This window comes from Gobius niger, assembly GCF_951799975.1.
Source record: "Gobius niger genome assembly, chromosome: 15".
Lineage (NCBI taxonomy): Eukaryota > Metazoa > Chordata > Actinopteri > Gobiiformes > Gobiidae > Gobius > Gobius niger.
The window spans coordinates 17,186,845-17,209,633 of NC_136866.1; the positions used below are offsets into that span (position 1 = coordinate 17,186,845).

At 45.4% G+C, this 22,789-nt stretch overlaps 2 protein-coding genes across 2 annotated transcripts in view; both read right to left on the reverse strand.

The window, feature by feature from the left end:
• Window positions 1-832: 832 nt before the first annotated feature.
• Window positions 833-14,386, reverse strand: nek2 (NIMA-related kinase 2; the record flags this gene model as incomplete). The annotated part of the gene is made up of 9 exons (XM_079572208.1): window positions 14,213-14,386; window positions 13,080-13,297; window positions 12,723-12,963; window positions 10,468-10,550; window positions 10,276-10,402; window positions 2,623-2,926; window positions 2,169-2,223; window positions 2,015-2,091; window positions 833-1,002 (listed from the first exon to the last, which is right to left on the reverse strand). Coding segments are annotated over exons 1-9 (1,371 nt in total), but the record flags the coding sequence as incomplete, so codon positions are not given.
• A 6,884-nt stretch (window positions 14,387-21,270) lies between these two features.
• Window positions 21,271-22,789, reverse strand: part of lpgat1 (lysophosphatidylglycerol acyltransferase 1) — a 48,267-nt gene continuing 46,748 nt past the window's right edge. The window contains exon 8 of the mRNA XM_079572798.1: window positions 21,271-22,502. Coding sequence (XP_079428924.1) covers window positions 22,351-22,502 — 152 coding nt within the window. The 3' untranslated portion in view covers window positions 21,271-22,350. The remainder of the gene's footprint in view (window positions 22,503-22,789) is intronic.

Sequence of the window (22,789 nt, forward strand, 5' to 3'; positions counted from 1 at the left end):
TTAATCCAGTTATGTTGTTATAATTTAACACAAATCTCTCTCTCGGTTCTTGCTGTCCTGAATAGCCTGGCCTCCCTGTGTCATGGTTTGTTTCCTACGGCATTCCCAAACAACCCAAACCATGCACCACGACGGCCTCATCACCCGTCTACTCCAACTGCTCGACTCACATCGATGATTGCAGTCGATGTGGGGGTCGTGGTTATATGTATTAAGCCCTGGTTTTGGGGGCCAGTCACTGGCTTTATGTGTAAAAACATCAATGAATCACACATTACAGAAACACAAGTAAAATCAGCAAATATCAGTCCATCACTTTCTGGTCTACAATAAATAAAACTTATTTACATCATTCATTACAGTAAACACGTCTTTCTTCAGTAGTATTCACGCAGTGGATTCAGTAAAGTTTCAAATCACTGTTTTTTCATGTTAAGTAAAATTCTAATTATTACGTTTTATTCCTAACAAAATCTACACTCAGCCTTTCAGTTTCCAGTAGAAATTAAGCTTGAAGGGGACATATCAAGTTTTAGTTTAAGTAACCACGTTTAATTTGGACGTTTATTGGTTTCCACTGATGTAATTGAAAAACAGACCTGAGATTTGAATTACCATGCTGATTGTTAGAAGTGAAAGCTTGTATTTTCCACAGCTGCCTGCAGAGGGTGCTCCAACCAAACGTTAGTGAAAATCATAAGTATATATTAAGTCATATTGATGCATGATACGTCCACTTCAGTGTAAAGCCTGCGCCGATACAACAGAGAATGAAACTTTGCTGAAGCCACAGTCGTCTGCACTAGAGTTATCTCAGTCCAAGCATGTGCTTGCTCCTCGACTGACACTCCCACTCCACGTGGCTGAGGCCGCGCAGAGGCGGCGCCTGGAGCCTCCGCAGAACCACCTCCTGAGGACCGGCAGCAGCAGGTCGGACGTTCTCTTTGCTCTCACCGGCAAAGTGCACTTTCCTCTTCCCCGGAGACGAGTTCTCTTCCACATCTACGAGACAGCGTTCAGACACAAACATGTGGAGCGTGATCATCATTGTGCAGAATTAGACCTGCCTTATTACTGAATCACATGGTAGTTACAAGTCCTTTCACTATGATGAAAGCGCCATATGCACTTTCACCTGGAAATACTGTATCTCCTATACACTTGTGACAAGGTTCTGGAGTTTTTGCCTATTTTTTTTGGTTTGAACCCAAAAAAATGAGGCAACATTTTTATTTACACAGGTTTTGTCAGTAACAATTTATTTATTCAAAGACAAAATAAATCCAAAATCCCCTCTAATTTCTTTTTTTTATATCTATAAGGTCACAAAATAAATTCATAAAGTTCAACACTGCTGTATGGAGGTTATGTGTGTGATGTCATAGCATAGCAGTTAGCATAACAGCAGCCCATCGAGTGGCAACCTGTCGAAGGTCCTATTTGTATTTTCAGTGACCTAGCGGCTAGTGGTTAGCTTAGCACCTAAACTTTCCATCATGGCGGCCTCTAGGACGCATACATTCCATCTTGAAACCTTAAAACAATTGATCCAGAAGCTTTGAAGAAGCCACTGGGACAGAAGGTCACTGAAAGGTAAAATATGCGCTAACCAACTTTTTTCCCACACACAAAGTCCCATAATGTTCCTTTAAAGGCACACTATCTTTTTTATATTAAACTGTTGCCAGCAACTAATAAGCAACTCAAGAAAATGCTATAATCAAAGAATGAACTGTTTGACTGTCCTTTGACCATCAAACCTCTGGGATTTCAGACTCACTATTGAGCATGTTTTAGTGGGAGACATGGGGAGATCATAGGTATTGAACCACTGTGCCACCCAGAATTAGCTGGGTTTTCTTCTTCATAAAAACATGGCCTCATTTGTGGACAAACCTCTTTAATCATGATCATTTAGAATTAAAAAATAATAATAAAAAGGACAGTTGAAAATGTGGATGCAGTGAGAGTAAAAAGTGAAGTGAACCCTGTGGGCCTCAGCCGATGCCCATACCTATGTCTTTGTGAGCCAGTGGAGACAGCGCCCTCTGCTGGTGCAGACGGTTATAGGCCCGCAGTATGTTGTCTGCCCTGGAATAGGAAAAAGGATCACAGTTTTTAATGAGAAAAACGGAAATGAGTAGAAAGTGCATGAGGTCATGTGTTACCGTGACAGTTTCTCATTGGACAGCTGCTCCCGCACACACAGCTCCTGCTCTCTTTCTGCAAGAGCCAGAGAAAAGGTCAACCACCAAAGAAAACATCTCTCCAATCATCAACCGTTTAACTGTACTTTACTGTGCTTTGACCTATCATATCTGTATCGGATACTTATGCAGTAAAAACTTATCCAAGCATTGCAATGCCATTATTTTTCAAGGAATATAGATTTAATGCTTTTCAATGGCACATAAAGGCCTTTAATTTGGCACAGTTCATTCAATGACTGCTACTGATGCTTTTTAATACACAAAAGAAACCGCACAGAACCTTCTACATACAAGGACCACCTGTTTGTGGTGATTAGAGAAAAGCAAAGAAGTGCACGCTGTGAAACAAACTTCAAATGAAAAATGAATATTTTGACCAAAGCAACGGTTGTCCCCAGAAAGTTCCACTCACTCTCCAGCCGCTCCTCCCTCTCCTTCAGGGCCCTCTCCCGCTCCCTCACAGCCTGCTCCCTCAGCCGGAGTGTAGCTTCGCTCACAGGGGGGTCAGAGTCTGCAGACCTCCTTCGGGCTTTCTCCTGGGCCTTCTCCTGGGCCTTCTCCTGGGCCTTCTCCTGGGCCTTCTCCTGGGCCTTCTCCTGGGCCTTCCCCTGGGCCTTCCCCTGGGCCTTCTCCTGGACCTTCCTCTTTTCCTCACTCACGGCCTCAGACAGCAGCCTGCTCTGGAGGATGGACTCCACTGAAGGGCGCAGGTAGTCCTGTGAACACCAGCACAGATTAGCCAGAGAACACTCACATATCACCAGATCATTGCCTTCATAGACAATCTATTGACTTAAAGGCCCATGTTGTTTGGAAGTGGCTCGTCTGACTAATGTTTGTCCAGTCCATAGACAGATCACTAATACACCGTCATTCCTCATTCCTCTCTGTTTACCACAATGACCACATCATGGCAGGTTTAGACTCCTCCTCCCCAGCTCTGAAGAAGCATGTTCCTGAAAACGGCATAAGGCGGGATCTTCACTGCAGACTCGGCCCTTGCGTGACGTGTACTTCGCACTTCTCCAATGCTAACAGTTTCAAATTTCAGCCTGGTTTCTTTGATCTTAACTAACCCAGCGTTATCACAGGAGGAATATGTAGCTGTAGAAAGTTTAAGAAAATTAGAAGCCAGGCTTTAAAGTTGTTTTTAACATGTCTAAAGTGCAATGCATTCCAATGGGAGACTAGCGGCTATATGGAGTAGCAATGGCGGCCCCTAGTGTCGTCATCACAAAGCAGAGCAGCCAGCGGCCATTGTCCAGTCGCAGCTCCTGGATCCGTTTGGCTCTACTCTGTACCCCAACAGCGGCAGAAAAAGGGGGTGGAGTTGTTGTGCCAAGATCAGCGCCGACGCCAAGACACACTCTCATTCATCCTCGCCTATTATACATGTTTTTAGTGGTAGGGGAAACCAGAGTACCCGGAGGAAACCTACAGATGTTTCATTACCGACTCAGCTTGTGTCGGAGAAGCTGGAACGATGATATTTAAAAGCGTGGGCTCCGAGCTGTTATCTAGCACCTTGGGTAGAGTACTGCCCCCTCTGTCGCTCTGTGGTACTGCAGTCTGGCCCGTCTCATCCTGGAAAACAGCTGCGCAGCAAAGGGGAGCATGACGAGGGGATGGGAGCGAGCAGTCGCATCGCGTGAAGATCATTTTCTAATCACCTAATGATGTCACAATGTGGAACAAAGGTATAATGGGGCAAAAATGCTGACGTGGAGAAGCTCAAAGGTTCAATGATCATAAAAAGGAGTGGATCAGTGGTTGTTGCAGACAGAACAGTATACGCATGTAAACGAGTGACATCACACGCACGCGCCAATGAACTGCAGTGCCGCCTGGATCTGGCCAACACACGAGCCTGCACAAACAAATGAAGGAAGGAGCAGAAACCTTCATCGAATTTAATCTGATTAAACACAAAGAAAGCAACACGATGTGTTAATTGATGTTAGAGATATTCATGAGGTTTTGAGTGGGTCGTGTTGATCAGTGCTCTGAACATGTAATTATTCTGCGTGTGTGTAGAGCCCACAGCCCATGTGAGGAGCACCTTGAGGTAGGGCTGTGCAATTAATCGAAATTCGATTACGATTTCGATTATTATACTAAACAATTACAAAATTAGCATAATCGAAAAAAAATATGTTTGTTTTAAAAATATATATATATATATTTTTCATTTTTTTCTGGCAAAGCAGACTTGCATTATTTCATGGCGCTAGGATTTTTCCCCTTCACATTTCACGTGCCATGGCTCATGCTTTTGCCTGACATAAAAACAAACAGCGCTGTGAGATGATGTCATCATCATGCTCAGTTTACTTGCGCAGGTGTGAGGGCTGGCCAGCAGGGGGCAGGTGTGAAACAGAGACCTCTCCTTAATCAAGGCATACATGAAATCATTTGTACTTTTATGACAGTTCAGAAAACAGAAAATATTCAGCATTGTTGTTTTTTTTTATTAATAAATATATTAATAAAATAAAGACTTTTTTTTAAAGGCAACAAATAATCGTTTGAATAATCGTGATTTCAATTATGACAAAAATAATCGTGATTATTATTTTCTCAACTAGAAATGTTTGCAATTGCTGCGCAATTGCGATTGACTGCGGAATAGATCTAATGCAGAAGTCACCTGAAAAATCCTTGAAAATGCCTTGAAACTGTTAAAATACCTTCTTTGAAACTCCTGAAGTCCTTGAAAGATTTGAAACATTGAAACTCCTGAAATCTTCAAAACTGTTGACACCTTGAACCTCCTGAAATCCTTGAAACTGTTGAAACCTTGAAATTGTTGAAACCTTGAAACTCCTGAATTCTTTGAAACTGTTAAAACCTTGAAATTCCTATAATCCTTAACACTGTTGAATTCCTCACCACTCCTGAAATACTTGAAACTCCTGAAATTATCCGGTAACTATGGAAATGTGGTCTGGACTTTGCCTGGCTTCTGTAGTTTTCCTGGATCTGGTTTTGGTTCCAGTAACTATGGTAACTTGGTCTGGACTTGGCCTGGTTTCTGTGGTTTACCTGGTTATGGTTTTAATTCAGGTTACTATGGTAACTTGGTCTGGACTTTGCCTGGCTTCTGTGATTTACCTGGTTATGGATTGAATTCAGGTTACTATGGTAACTTGGTCTGGACTTGACCTGGTTTCTATGGATTTCCTGGTTATGGTTTTAATTCAGGTTACTATGGTAACTTGGTCTGGACTTGGCCTGGCTTCTGTGGTTTACCTGGTTATGGTTTTAATTCAGGTTACTATGGTAACTTGGTCTGGACTTGACCTGGTTTCTATGGATTTCCTGGTTATGGTTTTAATTCGGGTAACTATGGCAACTTAGTCTGGACTTGGCCTGGCTTCTGTGGTTTTCCTGGTTATGGTTTAAATTCCGGTAATTATGGTAACCTGGTCTGGACTTGGTCTTGGTCCAGGTCTTGGATTGGATCTATGTCTGGGTCTTGGTTCGGGTCTTGGTTCGGGTCTTGGTCTGGGTCTCGGTCTGGGTATTGGTTCGGGTCTGGGTTCGGGTCTTGTCTGGGTCTTGGTTCGGGTCTTGGTTCTAGTCCTGGTCTTGGTCTGGGTCTTGGTTCGGGTCTTGGTTCGGGTCTTGATTCGGGTCTTGGTTCGAATCTTGATCTGGGTCTTGGTTCGGGTCTTGGTTCGGGTCTTGGTTCGGGTCTTTGTCCGGGTCTTGGTCTGGGTCTTGGTTCGGGTCTTGGTTCGGGTCTTGGTTCGGGTCTTGGTTCGGGTCTTTGTCCGGGTCTTGGTTCGGGTCTTGGTCTGGGTCTTGGTTCGGGTCTTGGTTCGGGTCTTGGTTCGGGTCTTTGTCCGGGTCTTGGTTCGGGTCTTTGTCCGGGTCTTGGTCTTGATTCGTGTCTTGGTTCGGGTCTTTGTCCGGGTCTTGGTTCGGGTCTTGGTTCGGGTCTTGGTTCAGGTCTTGGTCTGGGTCTTGGTCTGGGTCTTGGTTCGGGTCTTGGTTCGGGTCTTGGTTCAGGTCTTGGTCTTGATTCGAGTCTTTGTTCTGGTCTTGATTTGAGTCTTTGTTCTGGTCTTGGTCTGGGTCTTGGTCTGGGTCTTGGTTCGGGTCTTGGTTCGGGTCTTGGTCTGGGTCTTGGTTCGGGTCTTGGTTCAGGTCTTGGTCTTGATTCGAGTCTTTGTTCTGGTCTTGGTCTGGGTCTGGATCTTGGTCTTGGTTCGGGTCTTTGTCTGGGTCTTGGTTCGGGTCTTGGTTCAGGTCTTGGTCTGGGTCTGGCTTTTGGCTCCGGTCTTGGTTCGGGTCTTGGTTCGGGTCTTGGTTCGGGTCTTGCTCTGGGTCTTTGTTCTGGTCTTGGTTCGGGTCTTGGTTCGGGTCTTGGTTCGGGTCTTGGTTCGGGTCTTGGTCTGGGTCTGGCTTTTGGCTCCGGTCTTGGTTCGGGTCTTGGTTCGGGTCTTGCTCTGGGTCTTGGTTCGGGTCTTGGTTCGGGTCTTGGTCTTGATTCGAGTCTTTGTTCTGGTCTTGGTCTGGGTCTGGATCTTGGTCTTGGTTCGGGTCTTTGTCTGGGTCTTGGTTCAGGTCTTGGTCTGGGTCTGGCTTTTGGCTCCGGTCTTGGTTCGGGTCTTGGTTCGGGTCTTGGTTCGGGTCTTGGTTCGGGTCTTGCTCTGGGTCTTTGTTCTGGTCTTGGTTCGGGTCTTGGTTCGGGTGTTGGTTCGGGTCTTGGTTCGGGTCTTGGTCTGGGTCTGGCTTTTGGCTCCGGTCTTGGTTCGGGTCTTGGTTCGGGTCTTGCTCTGGGTCTTGGTTCGGGTCTTGGTTCGGGTCTTGGTCTTGATTCGAGTCTTTGTTCTGGTCTTGGTCTGGGTCTGGATCTTGGTCTTGGTTCGGGTCTTTGTCTGGGTCTTGGTTCAGGTCTTGGTTCAGGTCTTGGTCTGGGTCTGGCTTTTGGCTCCGGTCTTGGTTCGGGTCTTGGTTCGGGTCTTGGTTCGGGTCTTGCTCTGGGTCTTTGTTCTGGTCTTGGTTCGGGTCTTGCTCTGGGTCTTTGTTCTGGTCTTGGTTCGGGTCTTGGTTCGGGTCTTGGTCTGGGTCTGGCTTTTGGCTCCGGTCTTGGTTCGGGTCTTGGTTCGGGTCTTGCTCTGGGTCTTGGTTCGGGTCTTGGTTCGGGTCTTGGTCTTGATTCGAGTCTTTGTTCTGGTCTTGGTTCGGGTCTTGCTCTGGGTCTTGGTTCGGGTCTTGGTCTGGGTCTTGGTCTGGGTCTTGGTCTGGGTCTTGGTTCGGGTCTTGGTTCGGGTCTTGGTCTTGGTCTTGGTTCGGGTCTTGGTTCAGGTCTTGGTCTTGATTCGAGTCTTTGTTCTGGTCTTGGTCTGGGTCTGGGTCTTGGTCTTGGTTCGGGTCTTTGTCTGGGTCTTGGTTCGGGTCTGGATCTTGGTCTTGGTTCGGGTCTTTGTCTGGGTCTTGATTCGGGTCTTGGTTCAGGTCTTGGTCTGGGTCTTGGTCTGGGTCTTGGTTCGGGTCTTGGTTCGGGTCTTGGTTCGGGTCTTGGTTCGGGTCTTAGTCTGGGTCTTGGTTCGGGTCTTGGTTCGGGTCTTGGTTCAGGTCTTGTTCTGGGTCTTGGTTCGGGTCTTGGTCTGGACTTGCCCTGGCTTCTGTGGATTTCCTGGTTATGGATTGAATTCTGGTAACTATGACAACCTGGTCTGGACTTGCCCTGGCTTCTGTGGTTTTCCTGGTTATGGTTTTAATTCCGGTAGCTATGGTAACCTGGTCTGGACTTGGTCTTGGTCCAGGTCTTGGGTCGGATCTTGGTCTGGGTCTTGGTTTGGGTCTTGGTTCAGTCTTGGTCTGGGTCTTGGTTTGGGTCTTGGTTTGGGTCTTGGTTTGGGTCTTGTTCTGGGTCTTGTTCTGGGTCTTGTTCTGGGTCTTGGTTCGGGTCTTGGTTCGGGTCTTGGTTCGGGTCTTGGTTCGGGTCTTGGTTCGGGTCTTGGTTCGGGTCTTGGTCTGGACTTGGCCTGGCTTCTATGGATTTCCTGGTTATGGATTGAATTCTGGTAACTATGGCAACCTGGTCTGGACCTGCCCTGGCTTCTGTGGTTTTCCTGGTTATGGTTTTAATTCAGGTGACTATGGGGACTTGGTCTGGACTTGGCCTGGTTCCTATGGTTTACCTGGTTATGGTTTTAATTCCGGTAGCTATGGTAACCTGGTCTGGACTTGGTCATGGTCCAGGTATTGGGTCGGATCTTGGTTCAGTCTTGGTCTGGGTCTTGGTTCGGGTCTTGGTTCGGGTCTTGGTTCGGGTCTTGGTTCGGGTCTTGGTTCGGGTCTTGGTTCGGGTCTTGGTTCGGGTCTTGGTTCGGGTCTTGGTTCGGGTCTTGGCTCGGGTCTTGGTTCGGGTCTTGGTTCGGGTCTTGGTCTTGATTCGAGTCTTTGTTCTGGTCTTGGTCTGGGTCTTGGTCTGGGTCTTGGTTCGGGTCTTCGTCTGGGTCTTGTGTCGGGTCTTGGTTCGGGTCTTGGTCTGGGTCCTGGTTCGGGTCTTGGTTCGGGTCCTGGTCTGGGTATTGGTTCGGGTCTTGGTTCGGGTCTTGTTCTGGGTCTTGGTTCGGGTCTTGGTTCGGGTCTTGGTTCGGGTCTTGGTTCGGGTCTTGGTTCGGGTCTTGGTTCGGGTCTTTGTTCGGGTCTTGGTCTGGACTTGGCCTGGCTTGGCCTGGTTTGGTCTTGGTCTGGGTCTGGCTTTTGGCTCCGGTCTTGGTCTTGGTTCGGGTCTTGCTCTGGGTCTTTGTCCCAATCCTTGAAACTGCAGAAGTATTTGAACTGCAGAAGTATTTGAACTGCAGAAGTATTTGAACTGCAGAAGTATTTGAACTGCAGAAGTATTTGGAACTGCAGAAGTATTTGAACTGCAGACGTATTTGAAACTGCAGAAGTATTTGAACTGCAGAAGTATTTGAACTGCAGAAGTATTTGGAACTGCAGAAGTATTTGAACTGCAGAAGTATTTGAACTGCAGAAGTATTTGAACTGCAGAAGTATTTGAACTGCAGAAGTATTTGAAGCAGCAGAAGTATTTGGAACTGCAGAAGTATTTGAACTGCAGAAGTATTTGAAACTGCAGAAGTATTTGAACTGCAGAAGTATTTGAAACTGCAGAAGTATTTGAAACTGCAGAAGTATTTGAACTGCAGAAGTATTTGAACTGCAGAAGTATTTGAAACTGCAGAAGTATTTGAACTGCAGAAGTATTTGAACTGCAGAAGTATTTTAACTGCAGAAGTATTTGAACTGCAGAAGTATTTGAAGCTGCAGAAGTATTTGAACTGCAGAAGTATTTGAAACTGCAGAAGTATTTCAACTGCAGAAGTATTTGAAACTGCAGAAGTATTTGAACTGCAGAAGTATTTGAAACTGCAGAAGTATTTGAAACTGCAGAAGTATTTGAACTGCAGAAGTATTTGAAACTGCAGAAGTATTTGAACTGCAGAAGTATTTGAACTGCAGAAGTATTTGAACTGCAGAAGTATTTGAAACTGCAGAAGTATTTGAACTGCAGAAGTATTTGAACTGCAGAAGTATATGAAACTGCGGAAATGGCTGAAAGTACCTGAAGTCCCATTAAAATGAATGGGCCTATTAAAATGAATGGGCAGAATTCCCCATACAAATCAATGGCAGAATTCCCGATCCCGTAGAAAAAAACTGGAAAACTGCAGAAGGCGGAATTTTTCTGAAAACTGACAAGCTGCGGAAGCTGAACAAGCACAAACTGCAGAAATCGCTGAAACTGCGGAAAAAACTGCAGAATCTGTGAATTTGAGGAAGCCCCATTATAAGTAATGGGAAAAATCGGCCGAAGTCCGGCCGATTTGCGGAAAAACCGGAAATCGCTGAATTCCCAAAAGTAATAGCAGGATTCTCTCCAACATGCTGAACGTTTTGAGGTATAAGTTGCTGAAATTGCTGAAACCGTGCAAGCTGTGAAAACTCCCGAAAATCTGGAAAAAAATATAATAATAAAGAACATGAAAACCAATGGTTGACTGCGGAAGGATTCCGCAGTCAATCAATAATCGAGCAGCCCTACTTTGAGGTGGAGCATTTTGCTGAGCAGCGTGTTGAGCTCCTCTGTGTATCTGTAGGGGATCCTCCTGTAGCGGCCCTCCCGGATCTTCTCGGCCAGCTCCCTCTGGTTAAAGGCAGTGAAGGGGGGTCTGGGGGGCACAAACATCTCAATCCTCCATTTACAAACCTCCTCAGAGTATTCACCAGCACTTACGAGAGCGCACAGAGCTCGTACAGCAGGCAGCCCAGAGACCAGATGTCAGACTTCTCATTGTAGGACATTCGGTTCATCTGTTCCTGAAAACAAACTTCACGTCAGATATTTGCACCTTTCAGGCTCTTTGCAGCGAGAGCCCACATCTGCTCTGTTTGACCCTTTGGTAAAGAGTCCAGGATTACATTTCAGCACTAGAGCTGAGTGAAATGGAAAGACAAATAGAATTATCACAACCTTTAAAAAATAAAGCTCAGCTCAACAAATGCCTTCAACAAACTGATCATGGCGGTTGGAGGTATTTTTAGGTCAGTCGGGCTGAACGATTTTGAAGTGACTTGCAATACGTGAAACGGCGAAAACGATGTTATTACAATATTTCACTGAGCCATTTCGACACCACATGGTCCATTCTAATTAAACACAAACCCAGTGGTGTAGTCTTCAATTTTCTAGTGGGTATACTGTATTTTTTAGCAGGCGTGGGGCCAATTATATGCGCTGAAAAAAATTGCCCGTCACATACTATTACTAATGTATCAGAGAATTAAATAAATTATAAACCAGACTGTGAATATAAATGTTATTGAAATAACAACCAATAGACCTATAGGAATGTTCTAGAAATTCTGTAGCTAGGCTATAAGGCTGTGGGACTGAAGCCAAAATGAAAACTTCAAATGAATAAAGCCCAGTCTGCTTTCACCAACCCCTCCACCAGTCAACCACCGGGCTCTCGCACCTGCAAACTCCCCCACACACAAAACCATGCGCTCAGCTCCTGGAGAACGACTCTTTTAGGACATTTCTTAATGAACAGGAGCGCGCGTGGCTCGGTCAGCGCTGTGGGCGGGCGTGGCTCAGTCAGCGCTGTGGGCGCGCGTGGCTCGGTCAGCGCTGTGGGCGGGGCACATCCACTTTTCAGTCTCTGTCAAGGACAGCTTCAGTGTCTTCCAACGCACACTTGGAACAGTCTACGCGGTCTTTCCCGTGGACTTCAGCGCTTTGTGATACAGATTGTTACTCGCCTGCACCTGTCACTGCCTTTGCCAGAGGCCACTCTCACGCGCTGCTGCAGGGGAGGGAGAGAAGCGTTCGGCATTGTGGACTCCCAGAGAAAGTGTCTATGAGCTGAGACGTACGCGACTCCTCCAGCGCCGTGAGGACGATTAATAAGCCTCTATCATGAAGAGCTATTCTCAGGCCGGGTTTTATTTTGTGCACATGTACACCGGAGCTGTCGGTAGGGACAGAGAAAAAGAGAGAGAGAGGGATGAGCCTGTGATCTCTCGTTTTCAGGGGAGGAAATAGTTTGCGGTGGAGTTTGTGCTGGTCTCCAAACGGACAGAAAACGCTAAAATACCACTGCGCAAATGAGTGATACGTATCTTTTCCCACTTAGTGGTTATATGGTAATTCTGCAGGCCTTCTAGTGGTTATATGGCGTATACCTGCGTATCACGTAGACTACACCACTGCACAAACCGTATGAAGGGCTGGGGGGCACTGTTACACTTTTTACAACACCAGTACTTTAACAATACTTAGTTTTTGATACTTTAATAAATATTTACTTATCTAGAAGCAGAAAACAGAACAATAACGTGTGGAAGATCTGCACATTTACATATGGGTTCATCTCCAATGTCAAGAAATGTATGAAATTTGGGGAATAATTTGGGAGAAATTGTGGCAGAAAAAGGAAAATGATAAGGGAAAAAAATAGAGAAAAAAATGGTACAAAATGGGGGGACATAGGGAAAATATATATATCTTTTTTTGCAAAGATGTGGGGAGAAAAACAAACCAAATGGGGCAAAAATAAAAAAAGAAATGTGTAAAAAAAAATAATCATTGGGCAAAATAATTTTAAAATATAGGGGGAAAAAAAAAGGTTTTTTTTTTCAATACAAGTAGAACCTAAACTTTTTTCCGAAGCCAGACTGGCATCGTTTAACGGTTTTTCAGCAACTACAATTACTATAATTAGGAAATGTTAAACTAAAACTGAACTTAAGTTCAATGCATTGTTTGCTTTTGGCCGAGTTTGCCCCAAAAAAATGTGTCAATCTCCGTCAGATGAAGACTTTAGTGATAGCGATATATTGTTCTTGCGATGTGGATACTGCATCACCCAATATCGCGATATGATATTCTTTGCGAAATATTGTGCAGCCCTAACACATAATATATAATGTACTTACTCTACAGAAAGACCAAATCTCCGGCACTATGAGGTTCAGACAGGAGCTTACTGGGGACATGTAGTACGGCGTTCCCACGAAGGTCTTGGCGAAGCTGGTGTCGTGGTGGAGGATGCGAGCCAGGCCGAAGTCCCCCAGCTTCACGTTGTGTCTGGCGTCCAGGAAGATGTTGGCGGGTTTCAGGTCTCTGTGCAGCACCGTGGTCGTCCCGTCACTGCGTCTGTGGCACTCTCGGAGCGCCAGAGCGAGCTGGGCGAGGACACGCAGGACAAACCCCTCCTCCAGGTAACGCCTGAGCGAGGAGAGGGAGAGACACTGTCATGACAATGGGGCTGTACTTCCTGTACTGTAACGTCTTGATCCCCGTGCGAATATGGGGCTTATGGTCTGGGACAGAGGAAGGAGCACCTGTCCTGGATGCACTTGCTGATGAGACTGGCCAGGTCTCCGCCCTCGCAGTGCTCCATGACGATGTACAGCGTGGTGTTGCTGCGGTCGATGATGCGGTCGTAGTATCTCACGATGTTGGGGTGCTTCAGCTCGCGGAGGAGATTGACCTCAGACACCAGCATCTGCTTCTCACTCTCCCCCATGGAGCCGTAGTCCAGCTCCTTCCACACCAGCACCTGAGGGACACAAAGTCCAGACATGTCGAACGAATCGCCTGATGTCGCGACACCATATTTATTTTGTGAGGAATGGTGCAGCCCCAATTAGAAAACTACTGCTAACATGTTTGGAAGTCAGTCTGATCCTTCTGCAAGTATAGCCGTTTGTGTCCAATCAGAGTGGCCGTACTACAACACATCTCTTATTTTCCCGTCAAATGTGATTTTGACAATGCTAACAAATACAAACTAGTTAAAGTTAGGGCCAAGTTTAGGAACAGCCATATGGTGAGGAGTAAGATTAGGAAAATAGTTTATTGCGATTCAAAATCAAAAAGTATGAAGCTCTTACCTTAAACCGAGCGTATTTTCTCCTTTACCCAAATTTAAAGGTTCGCCTGGAGAGTTTACAGCCGATAGGCCAGGGTAACTCCTAATTTGTATTAAAGGAACAGGCCACCATTTTAAAGTACTGAGGTATGTTTTTACCTGACCTTAGACGAGTTGATGCGTACCTGTCTGGTGTTTGTGCGTGTGCTCAGTCACGCAAAGCGACCAACAATGTTGTTAGCGTTTGGCCTCTCCCAGTATTTCTGGAGCAGGGATGCGACCAAGCTCTTCCACGAGCACGCACAAACACCAGGCAGGTACGTATCAACGTGTCTAAGCTCAGGTAAGAACATATCTCAGTATGGAAGAACGGTGGCCTGTTCCTTTAATAAACGATCACTAAATAAAAGGAAACAAAAAATTGATCGTATGGTCTTTGGTCGTCGTGTTATTGTCGCTTGTTTATGGTGCTTTTAGACTTGGGTAGTAACACGTCCCACTGGAGAAAATGTGCTCGGTTAAGGTGGGGGTTAAGAGGTTAACGATGTGTGTGAAGTGTGCTCTACACAGATAATTTGTTGTCGAACTAAACGTGACACATACTTTCCCGTCAGATTTCCGTCGGATTTTCTGGCACCTTCCATAGGAGCCAGACCCGATCGTGAACAGCACCTCGTAGTCCTCCACTCGCGAAGGCATCTCTGGGGGCAACAGCAGCGTCCGCTTCTTCAGGAGCGTTAGCCGAGCTCCCAAATCAGGAGTACGGACAGCTGACCAACGCGTTTGCTCTGTCCACTCCACTGGTTTACACTCTGTCCGCTGGTTTATAAAAACAGACGTCTCTCCTCGGATTGTTTTCTTGTTTTTCTTATTTCGCTCGAGTCGCGTTTGTTGCAGGAACCAAACCGGAAGTCAGTTTGAATCGGTGCCGAAAAGGACGCCTCTGATTGGCCACTTGTGTCTCTAGGCTGCCCGTGATTGGCTCTCGGGAGGATACAGTCGCGGGGTTGCCAGGCACCGTAAGCCCGCGAGACAAAGCGGGAATGACCGAGTGGCCAGCAGAGGGCGCTTTAAACACACACATCCAGGGCTTGACGTTCACCTTTTTTTTCTTTCTTTTAATGTTATTAGCCATTTAATGATTTGATTGAAAGTCACATTTTACGAGCATCAGTGTTTTCTAATTATTTATTAACATAAAAGCACATTTATTGGGGTTTGGATGACTTTACCTCTTGTCTTGACCCCCGCCTGAACAGAGCACATTTTCTCAAGTTTCGCTTTACCCAAATCTAAAAGCTTCTTGAAAAAAATGTGTCGAAATAGCAACAAGAATGCGAGGAAAACAACAATGAAAATGAAAGAGCGACAAAAACGTGACAAACATCGGCGATGAAAACACCACAAAAGAGCAACAGAAAAATGACAAAAATGCAACAAAAAAGTGACAAATGGCGATAGAAATGTGGCGAAAATGTGACGCAAACACAACTAAAAAGAAATGTCAATAAAGTGACGACAAGGCGGTAACAAGATCTGTTTAGATCAGTTTTGTGGGTCTTAGCTTTCAAATTTGGTAGATTTGGGTAAAGCTAAATTGGAGAAAATGCACTCGGTTAAGGCGGGGGTTAAGACATTTAAGCAGGGGTTCTCAAACTTTAAATCAAAAGGTCCGAAAAATAAAATTCACAGAAGTCAAAGGTGCAAAAAATATATTTTACAAAATGAAAAGAGCTCATTCAGTAAATATGTAAACTGTAAAAATGTACAATGCATTTGTAAATATAATACTTGAATCATCAGAGATTATTTAAAAATGCATAATAATTGGAATCTATTCGATTTTATGTAAATATACATAAAGTAAAGAGCAGCAAATATGGTCAGTTTTGTAGGTCTTAGCTTTCAAATGAGGCGTTACTCTGGCCTAGAGGCTGTAAGCTTTTAGGTTAAGGTTTATTTCTCTATAACGTTTGCAAAACAGTTTGAATCAGTCTCTATCCGTGTTCGTCTGTCCTGTCAATGAGCGGCTCTCAGGGGCCCCCCGTCTCAGAGCTGCAGGGATACATGTCCCGCTCCACACAGGGACATGTGAGAACCGTCCTGCAGGAGACGTCCAGAACAAGGAGAAAACTCACTTCGACCGCTCGCGTCCGGGACCCTTTGAACCTGTGAAAACATTTCCTTCATGTTGGATCACACATTACAATACTGTCATAATCCATTCACGCTCTTCGTTTTCATTCAAACAAGCAAACATGAAATAAGTCACAGAAATCGGGATCTGAAGGAGGTTTTATTCCAGCACAAGTTTCCTGTAGTAAAACGGCTGTAGTTGGATTTTAAAGGACAGGTACAAAAAATGAAACTTTTCACACAGCGGTCGACCTCCTGCGACTCCTTTTCCTCCGGACACGTGGGGTGGGGTGGGGGGGAGCAGTGGTTCGGGTCGAGGGGGCTGAGGGGTCAGAGTCTCCACCCTTTAAAGTGCATATGACAGCTTTTCCTATCGTTACCCGTCAGTCGCGGTTCTACGCCTGTGAGGTGGCAATTTGAGGACCAAAAGTTGCAAATGGGATGTTCTTAAAAAGGCCCTGTACCTGATTTGACCTTCAGTGTAAAGTCAGACATTTGTGAAAGGTTGATGGTGAACTCGCAGCTAGCAGTCGCAATTTACGTCTGGGACTGGCTCGGGGCCTCGTCGCGGTTTGCAGCTCATTTCAAAATAAGACGGGTCACAATGTCAAACCAGGGAAAAGGACATTTAACATCATCGATATGAGATGAGGATTCACCTGTCACATGCACTTTAGCCTCTTTCCTTTCTCCTTTGTATCTATTCAAACAATAAGTTGCGTTCACGTGACATCCGAGCATCCTAAAAAGCCCGCAGAGGGTATGCAGATGGCGTTCCTGCATGGCAACAGCATGGCGACCGAGCCAAACGAGTGGCAAGTCTGCATTGGTATAGTTTGACACTCGGAATGCGGAATGTTGAGGGTTCTATTTAGAAAGCGAAGGACGCATGTGCACACCCTCTACTCCGGTTCGTATCGGGGGAGCCGGTAACTATGGTAACCGTCACAATGCAGGTCCGTGTTGACGGTTTGTGGCTGATGCTGCGTTCCAGACCTGGTACATTAGCGACCTCCGAGCCGCCGACGCATTGGCACGCTTTAGGGATACACCTATACGAGTACTTTGATTTAAATACTTTTTCATAGCAGATTGGTTAGTAGTTAGTTAATTTACTTTTTTTAATATTTCCTGGACTAAAGTAGACTACATTTTAAGAGAAGTTATATCAGAATTGAACAGATGCCATTTTAGCACTGTCCATCATAGACAGAACAGCTCATGTCCAAAAGCTCCTCAATACCTGTGCTTTATTCCTTTATCAATTTTTATTTAACAATAGTATTGAGATGTTACTTATTACTGTAGTTTAATGGTCTCTTTTCGCCTTTACTTCAGCTCTGTGTGGATTTTCTCGTGTGTTTTTTAGAAACTTATCCAGTAGCTACAGCATTTTGATTGTTTTGCTTCAGCTCATTTTCGCTCAATATGGACATGCTGTACCTCTTTAATTTGGATTTGATGAATAAGCCCCTGGACATAAAACGGCGTAAGAATCACCAAAACTGTTAGCCATGAGTTAGCGGCTAGTTAGCAACATTAGCTTGTATCTTGCAAACAGTGCTGATTTAGGGAGTGTCGTCTGTGATAAAGTCAGCTCTATGTGGAATATTGGATTTATACTAAACAATTCTAGTTTGTTGCTATTTTCTCTCCTCAGTCCCGTTGGAGCGCCGGGTTTCTGGTATTGGGACCTCATGAATGAGTACGGGTATGAGTACAAGCATGTGGTATCGGCCCGATATCCGATACTGGTATCGGCGCATCCCGCCCACGCTTTATTCAAAGCTAAATTGAACATAACGGAGGTCATATCGCCTTTGCGATGCCCAATCCCGTCAGACCTTGGAAGCTAAGCAGGGAAGGGCCTGGTCGGTACTTGGATGGGAGACCGTTTGGGAACACCAGGAAGCCTAGCGAATGTAATGTGAGTGAGTGGTTGGTGGTGGTCGGAGACTGGTTGCCTCGCTTCCGTCAGTCTACCCCAGGGCAGCTGTGGCTACAATAGTAGCTTACCACCACCGGGTATGGAGTGAATGAATAATGCAATGTAAAGCGTCTTTGAGTGTCCAGAAAAGCGCTATATAAAACCGATGCATTATTATTATTATTAACTTTTGAGCCAAAGCTCGTGCCAAATGCCAGAGTTTTGGTGTTTGTGACAAATGTCTGCAGTAAAAATAGTTTAGTGACGTCATTGTTGTGGCTTCTCTGTCTCAGTAAAAAATCAGATTTGCTAAGAAATTTAGATTTAACCTCTTAACCCCCCACCTGAGCCGAGCACACTTTTTCCAGTTTGGCTTTACCCAAATCGAGGATGAAAACGCAAACATAAAAGGGGCAAAAACGTGCCGGAAAAGCAACAAAAAAAGTGACAATAACGCGAGCACTCGGAGGTGGGATCACCGGTTGGAACGCAGCAGAACTCCCTCTGTAACGACTGGACCGATCTCCGTGAAACAAAGACTGGCACAAAGTCGACTGTCTTCTTCGACGGCACAAATGAGCAAAGGTCCAATGATTTCCTCATAAAGGAGTCTAAAAGTGGCGACCGTATTGAAAAACCACGTGCCTGGTCATGCACTTTCAGCAGAAAGATTAATATGGCAGTTTTGGACCTAAATCCCCTCGGAAATATTGGGAGATTTTCTGTTTGGAGTGAATCTTCCGTAGCGTCGTATTGGCTCCTCCTCTGAGATTAGGACAAATTCGAGAGCGTGAACACAACCTACGCAGCAGTTTGAGGCCCGTCAGACCCCCCCAGAAGAGGAAAAGCCCAGTTGTTGAACCAGTTGCACTTCGAACAGGATTCAAATGGAATATCGACTCATTTGGGATTATTTGGAAAAAGTTAAAGGAAGTAACAACGAAAGAGAAGCTAAAAGCTAAAAAAGTACTGACCACAACCACACGGGGGCAGTACAGGAGTCAGTCGACAAGATCCAAATCACTTCCCCATTATTATTTTTTGTATAAGAAATGTATAAACAAAAATCATGTGTTTAATAACGTCTGTGTTTTTAGACCACAAAAAAGAAAAATTAATAAAAAATATGTATAAAAGCTGTGTATATTGTTTTGGTTGTCTTGTTTTGAAAAAGCTTAAGATAGTAGAGGAGATAGATAGATATACACACAGCAATAGGAAATGGATTCCTCATTACATTTAACTTCTATTCGGAGGGGGGGGGGCGGGTGATATGACCAATGTGGTTGGTTAAATTCACCTGTCAATCAGAGCACGACGGCAGGCTGACCAATAGGAGTGAGAGGGGAAAAGCATTAAAGAAAGTTTGATCACTGTACTTTTTACTTCTACTTGAGAAGCTACTCTTACCTCATTACTTCAACATTTTGGTTATTCTTTCCACGTGGAGTAAAATCTATGAGCTTTTCTACTGTGTTTTTGCATTATTAAACTCTTCACCCGCACCTGAACCGAGCCCATTTTCTCCAGTTTGGCTTTACCCAAATCTAAAAGCTTCACAGGAAGAAAGCATCAAAATAGCGACGAAAACGAGGATGACCCTAACCCTAACATAAATGTGACCAAAAAATGTGAAGGAAAAGCAACAAAAAAGTGACAAAAACATGACAAATATGTGACAAAACAGCGACAAAAACACCGAAACCCCCACCCCTAAAAATGTGTCAAAAATGTGACAAAAACACGACAAAAACAGAGACGAAAACGTGCCGGAAAAGCAACAAGAAGTGACAAAAAACGACAAAAACATGACAAAAAAAGTTACATTGACTTTTGTAGGTTCTAGCTTTCAAATGAGACATTAATAATAATCTCCAGTCTAGAAGCTTTTAGATTTGGGTAAAGCCGAACGGGAGAAAATGCGCTCGGTTCAGGCGGGGGGGGGGGGGGGGGGGGGGGGGGGTAAGAGGTTAAATTTCATCTACATGTTTAAACACACAGACATTATGCACATGTGCCGATATCCGTCTCTGTCTGGGGTTCAGGTCGCTTCAGTGCAGATGTTGCTCTGAGCAGGTGAGACGGAGCAGACGGGAGGAAACCTGAGCAGACAAATAGTCGACCTGCCCCCAATACAGCGACAGAGCATCCTTAAGAGTTTGGGCAGGAGAATGGACAGTACTGGACTATTTCTGGAGTACTTTAAAAGGAACAGGCCACCGTTTTTCCCAGACTGAGATATGTTCTTACCTGAGCTTAGATGAGTTGATGTGTACCTGTCTGGTCTTTGTGCGTGCGCTCAGTCACGCAAAACGACCAAAGATGTTGTTAACATTTGGCCTCTCTCAGCATATTCCTATGGCTCCAAACGGGGGTGAAGTTAGAAGCGACCAAGCTCTTCCACGGTAGAGATTAGATCGGGCCCAAAAAATCAAGCCCGACCCGACCCGAGCCCGCGGTTATAAAGCCCGACCCGACCCGACCCGAGCAATTAACGTGAATTGTCAGCCCGAACCCGAAACAAACCCGATGTAAATAATGATTTATTTAAGGCTCAGATAGGTGCATCTGCACAGCAGCACCATGTTTGCGAGGTACGCGGCTACGCGCACGGCATACGTGCACGCAGCAGTAGCGTACATACCTGGGGGGGCAGAGACGTACGCGGCGCGGAGCCTCTGTCTCCTCTTTTCCGCCTCTCTCTCTCCTCCTCCTTCATGTTTCATAAACATCGCGCTCTACAAAAGCTACTTTTACGCAGTAACAGGAACCAAACTGCTTATTTATCTACTGTTAATGAAACGCTGTCCTGAGAGAGAGAGTGAAGAGTGATGTTCTCTGTGTGGCGCCGGTATCACAGCCTGACCACGCTGCTTAAACGTGACAACACAGCAGCACGTGCGCTCACCCCCCCGCACCTGCACCACCTCCCTCCCGGACTCCTCGATTTTATATTGCATATTGCCACATTTTGTATCCAATAGACTCCGCCTAGATAGATTTTTATTAGAGATTATAATGCCATTAATAAAAAAAAAACAAAAAAAAAAAAACTTGAGCCCGACCCGACCCGAGCCCGACTCTCATGCGGGAAATCTCGGCCCGGCCCGGCCCGAATGTCGGGTCGGGCTCGGGCCGGGCTCGGGCTCGGGCCAAAAATCTAACCTCTATTCCACGGGCACAAAGACCAGACAGGTACGTATCAACTCGTCTAAGCTCAGGTAAGAACGTATCACAGTGTGGAAGAACTGTGTGCCCTCAGTCACGCAAAAAGAACAAAGATGTTGTTAGCATTTGGCCTCTCCCAGTGTATTCCTATAGCTCCAAACGGAGTGAATCATTATATCAGCGCTCAAACAGTTATTCAGGACTCATGTGCCTTTTCACCGCGTACTTCTTCACTTCTACAGGAGAAAATGGATTAAAAAGTTACTCTGACTCTGCTTTGAGCCGATTCCAACCATCGTCATATCGCCCGCCTCCTGCTCCGATCACAATCGCATCATGATTAACAACTGGGCTTTTTACGCAACAAAGTAAGTCTCTAACATGATCATCAGTGAGCAAAAATATGCAAAGAATCCCCCCCCCCAAAAAAAAACTAAAACATAACACTGGTTCAGGTAGGGGAATAAAATAAAATAAAATCAGATTCTTGATAAAACATTCACAATGAACTAAAAAGGCTGAAATGACAGGGACCAAGTTCATTTCTCACGATGAAAAAAAAACCCTCCTGCTTCCTATGTGTTTTCTGTACAACATCAAACAGAGCATCGAGACCAAGGGACGACTTCTGAAAAGGAACTCAAAGCGCACCACACGCCACGCGCACTCCTTTAGGCAGGTTAAGCTGTACACTTACAGTAGAGACACCTACAACAAGCCAAAATGTCCGCTTCCAAAGCTTTTAGTTTCCTATATAAAAAAGTTAGATTTTTTTTTTCACTGTGTTCCCGTCTTTACACACTAAGCATATGGCTTAAATATTTGTAAATCTATGTGTAAGGTCTTTTGTATTGTCTTGGTTTTCCAAAATGGCCGACGTGAAGCAACATGATCTTAATTTGATTGAAAAAAATCCTTTGCGTTCGTACAATCCTTGATGTCGCAAAAACAAAGTGTCTAGAATTATCAGTGCATGGTTGTCGTCTTTCCCTTTCAAACAGGGAGCCAATGTAAACATGAGTTGGAAAACAATTAAGATGGCCACCAAAAAGGAAAAGATGGAGAGTCGAGGCGCAGAAGGGCAGTATTGATCCTTAGTGCAATGAAAGAACAGGACTTCAAACGAAGCTCGTGTAAAAAATGACACAGACTCCTATAGGACTACAGTCACACAGTACAGCAGTCTTTGTCTATCTATTTCAGCTAAAATCGAAGAGGAAGAAACAGCGGCTGAACACGCCCTGAGCCTGTGCAGAAGGTGGCCAACTCTGGGAGGAAATGGACATGGGGAGATAGGTATCCAATTGGAGAAGTTGTTTTCCGTGGTTTTAAAACGTACATTCATCCACAGTGGGGCAGGTTCTAGGTTCCAAGTTAGAAGTTCCAGACTCCCAGTCACCAGACTCCAGTCTCCAGGCTCCAGGCTCCAGGTTCCAGGTTCCAGGTTCCAGTCTCCAGGCTTCAAGCTCTAGGCTCCAGTCACCAGGCTGGGATGTGGTTGGAGGCGCTCTCAGAAGACGCAGCAGTAGATGTACTGGAACATGCTGTACCACATGTAACCGGACGCGAAGGCAAACGACTGCACCGCACACAGCCACACGGGGTCCATGGTCATCTGCCGGGACACACACTCCTTCTGGCCTGGAGAAGGAGGGAACACTCCTGCGGAGAGAAAAGACAATCATCATCTGCACCTTTTTTATACAAAGAAAGATTTGAATGATTAAGATGTTATGGTGAACTTTGTTGCCCCAAGGGAAATATATTCCCATCCCCCAAATGCTCTCTCTGCACACTAATGCCGTCTGCTCTCTGCACACAAATGCCGTCTGCTCACTTCACACGAATGCCGTCTGCGCTCTGCACACTAATGCCGTCTGCTCTCTTCACACTAATGCCGTCTGCTCTCTGCACACTAATGCCGTCTGCTCTCTGCACACTAATGCCGT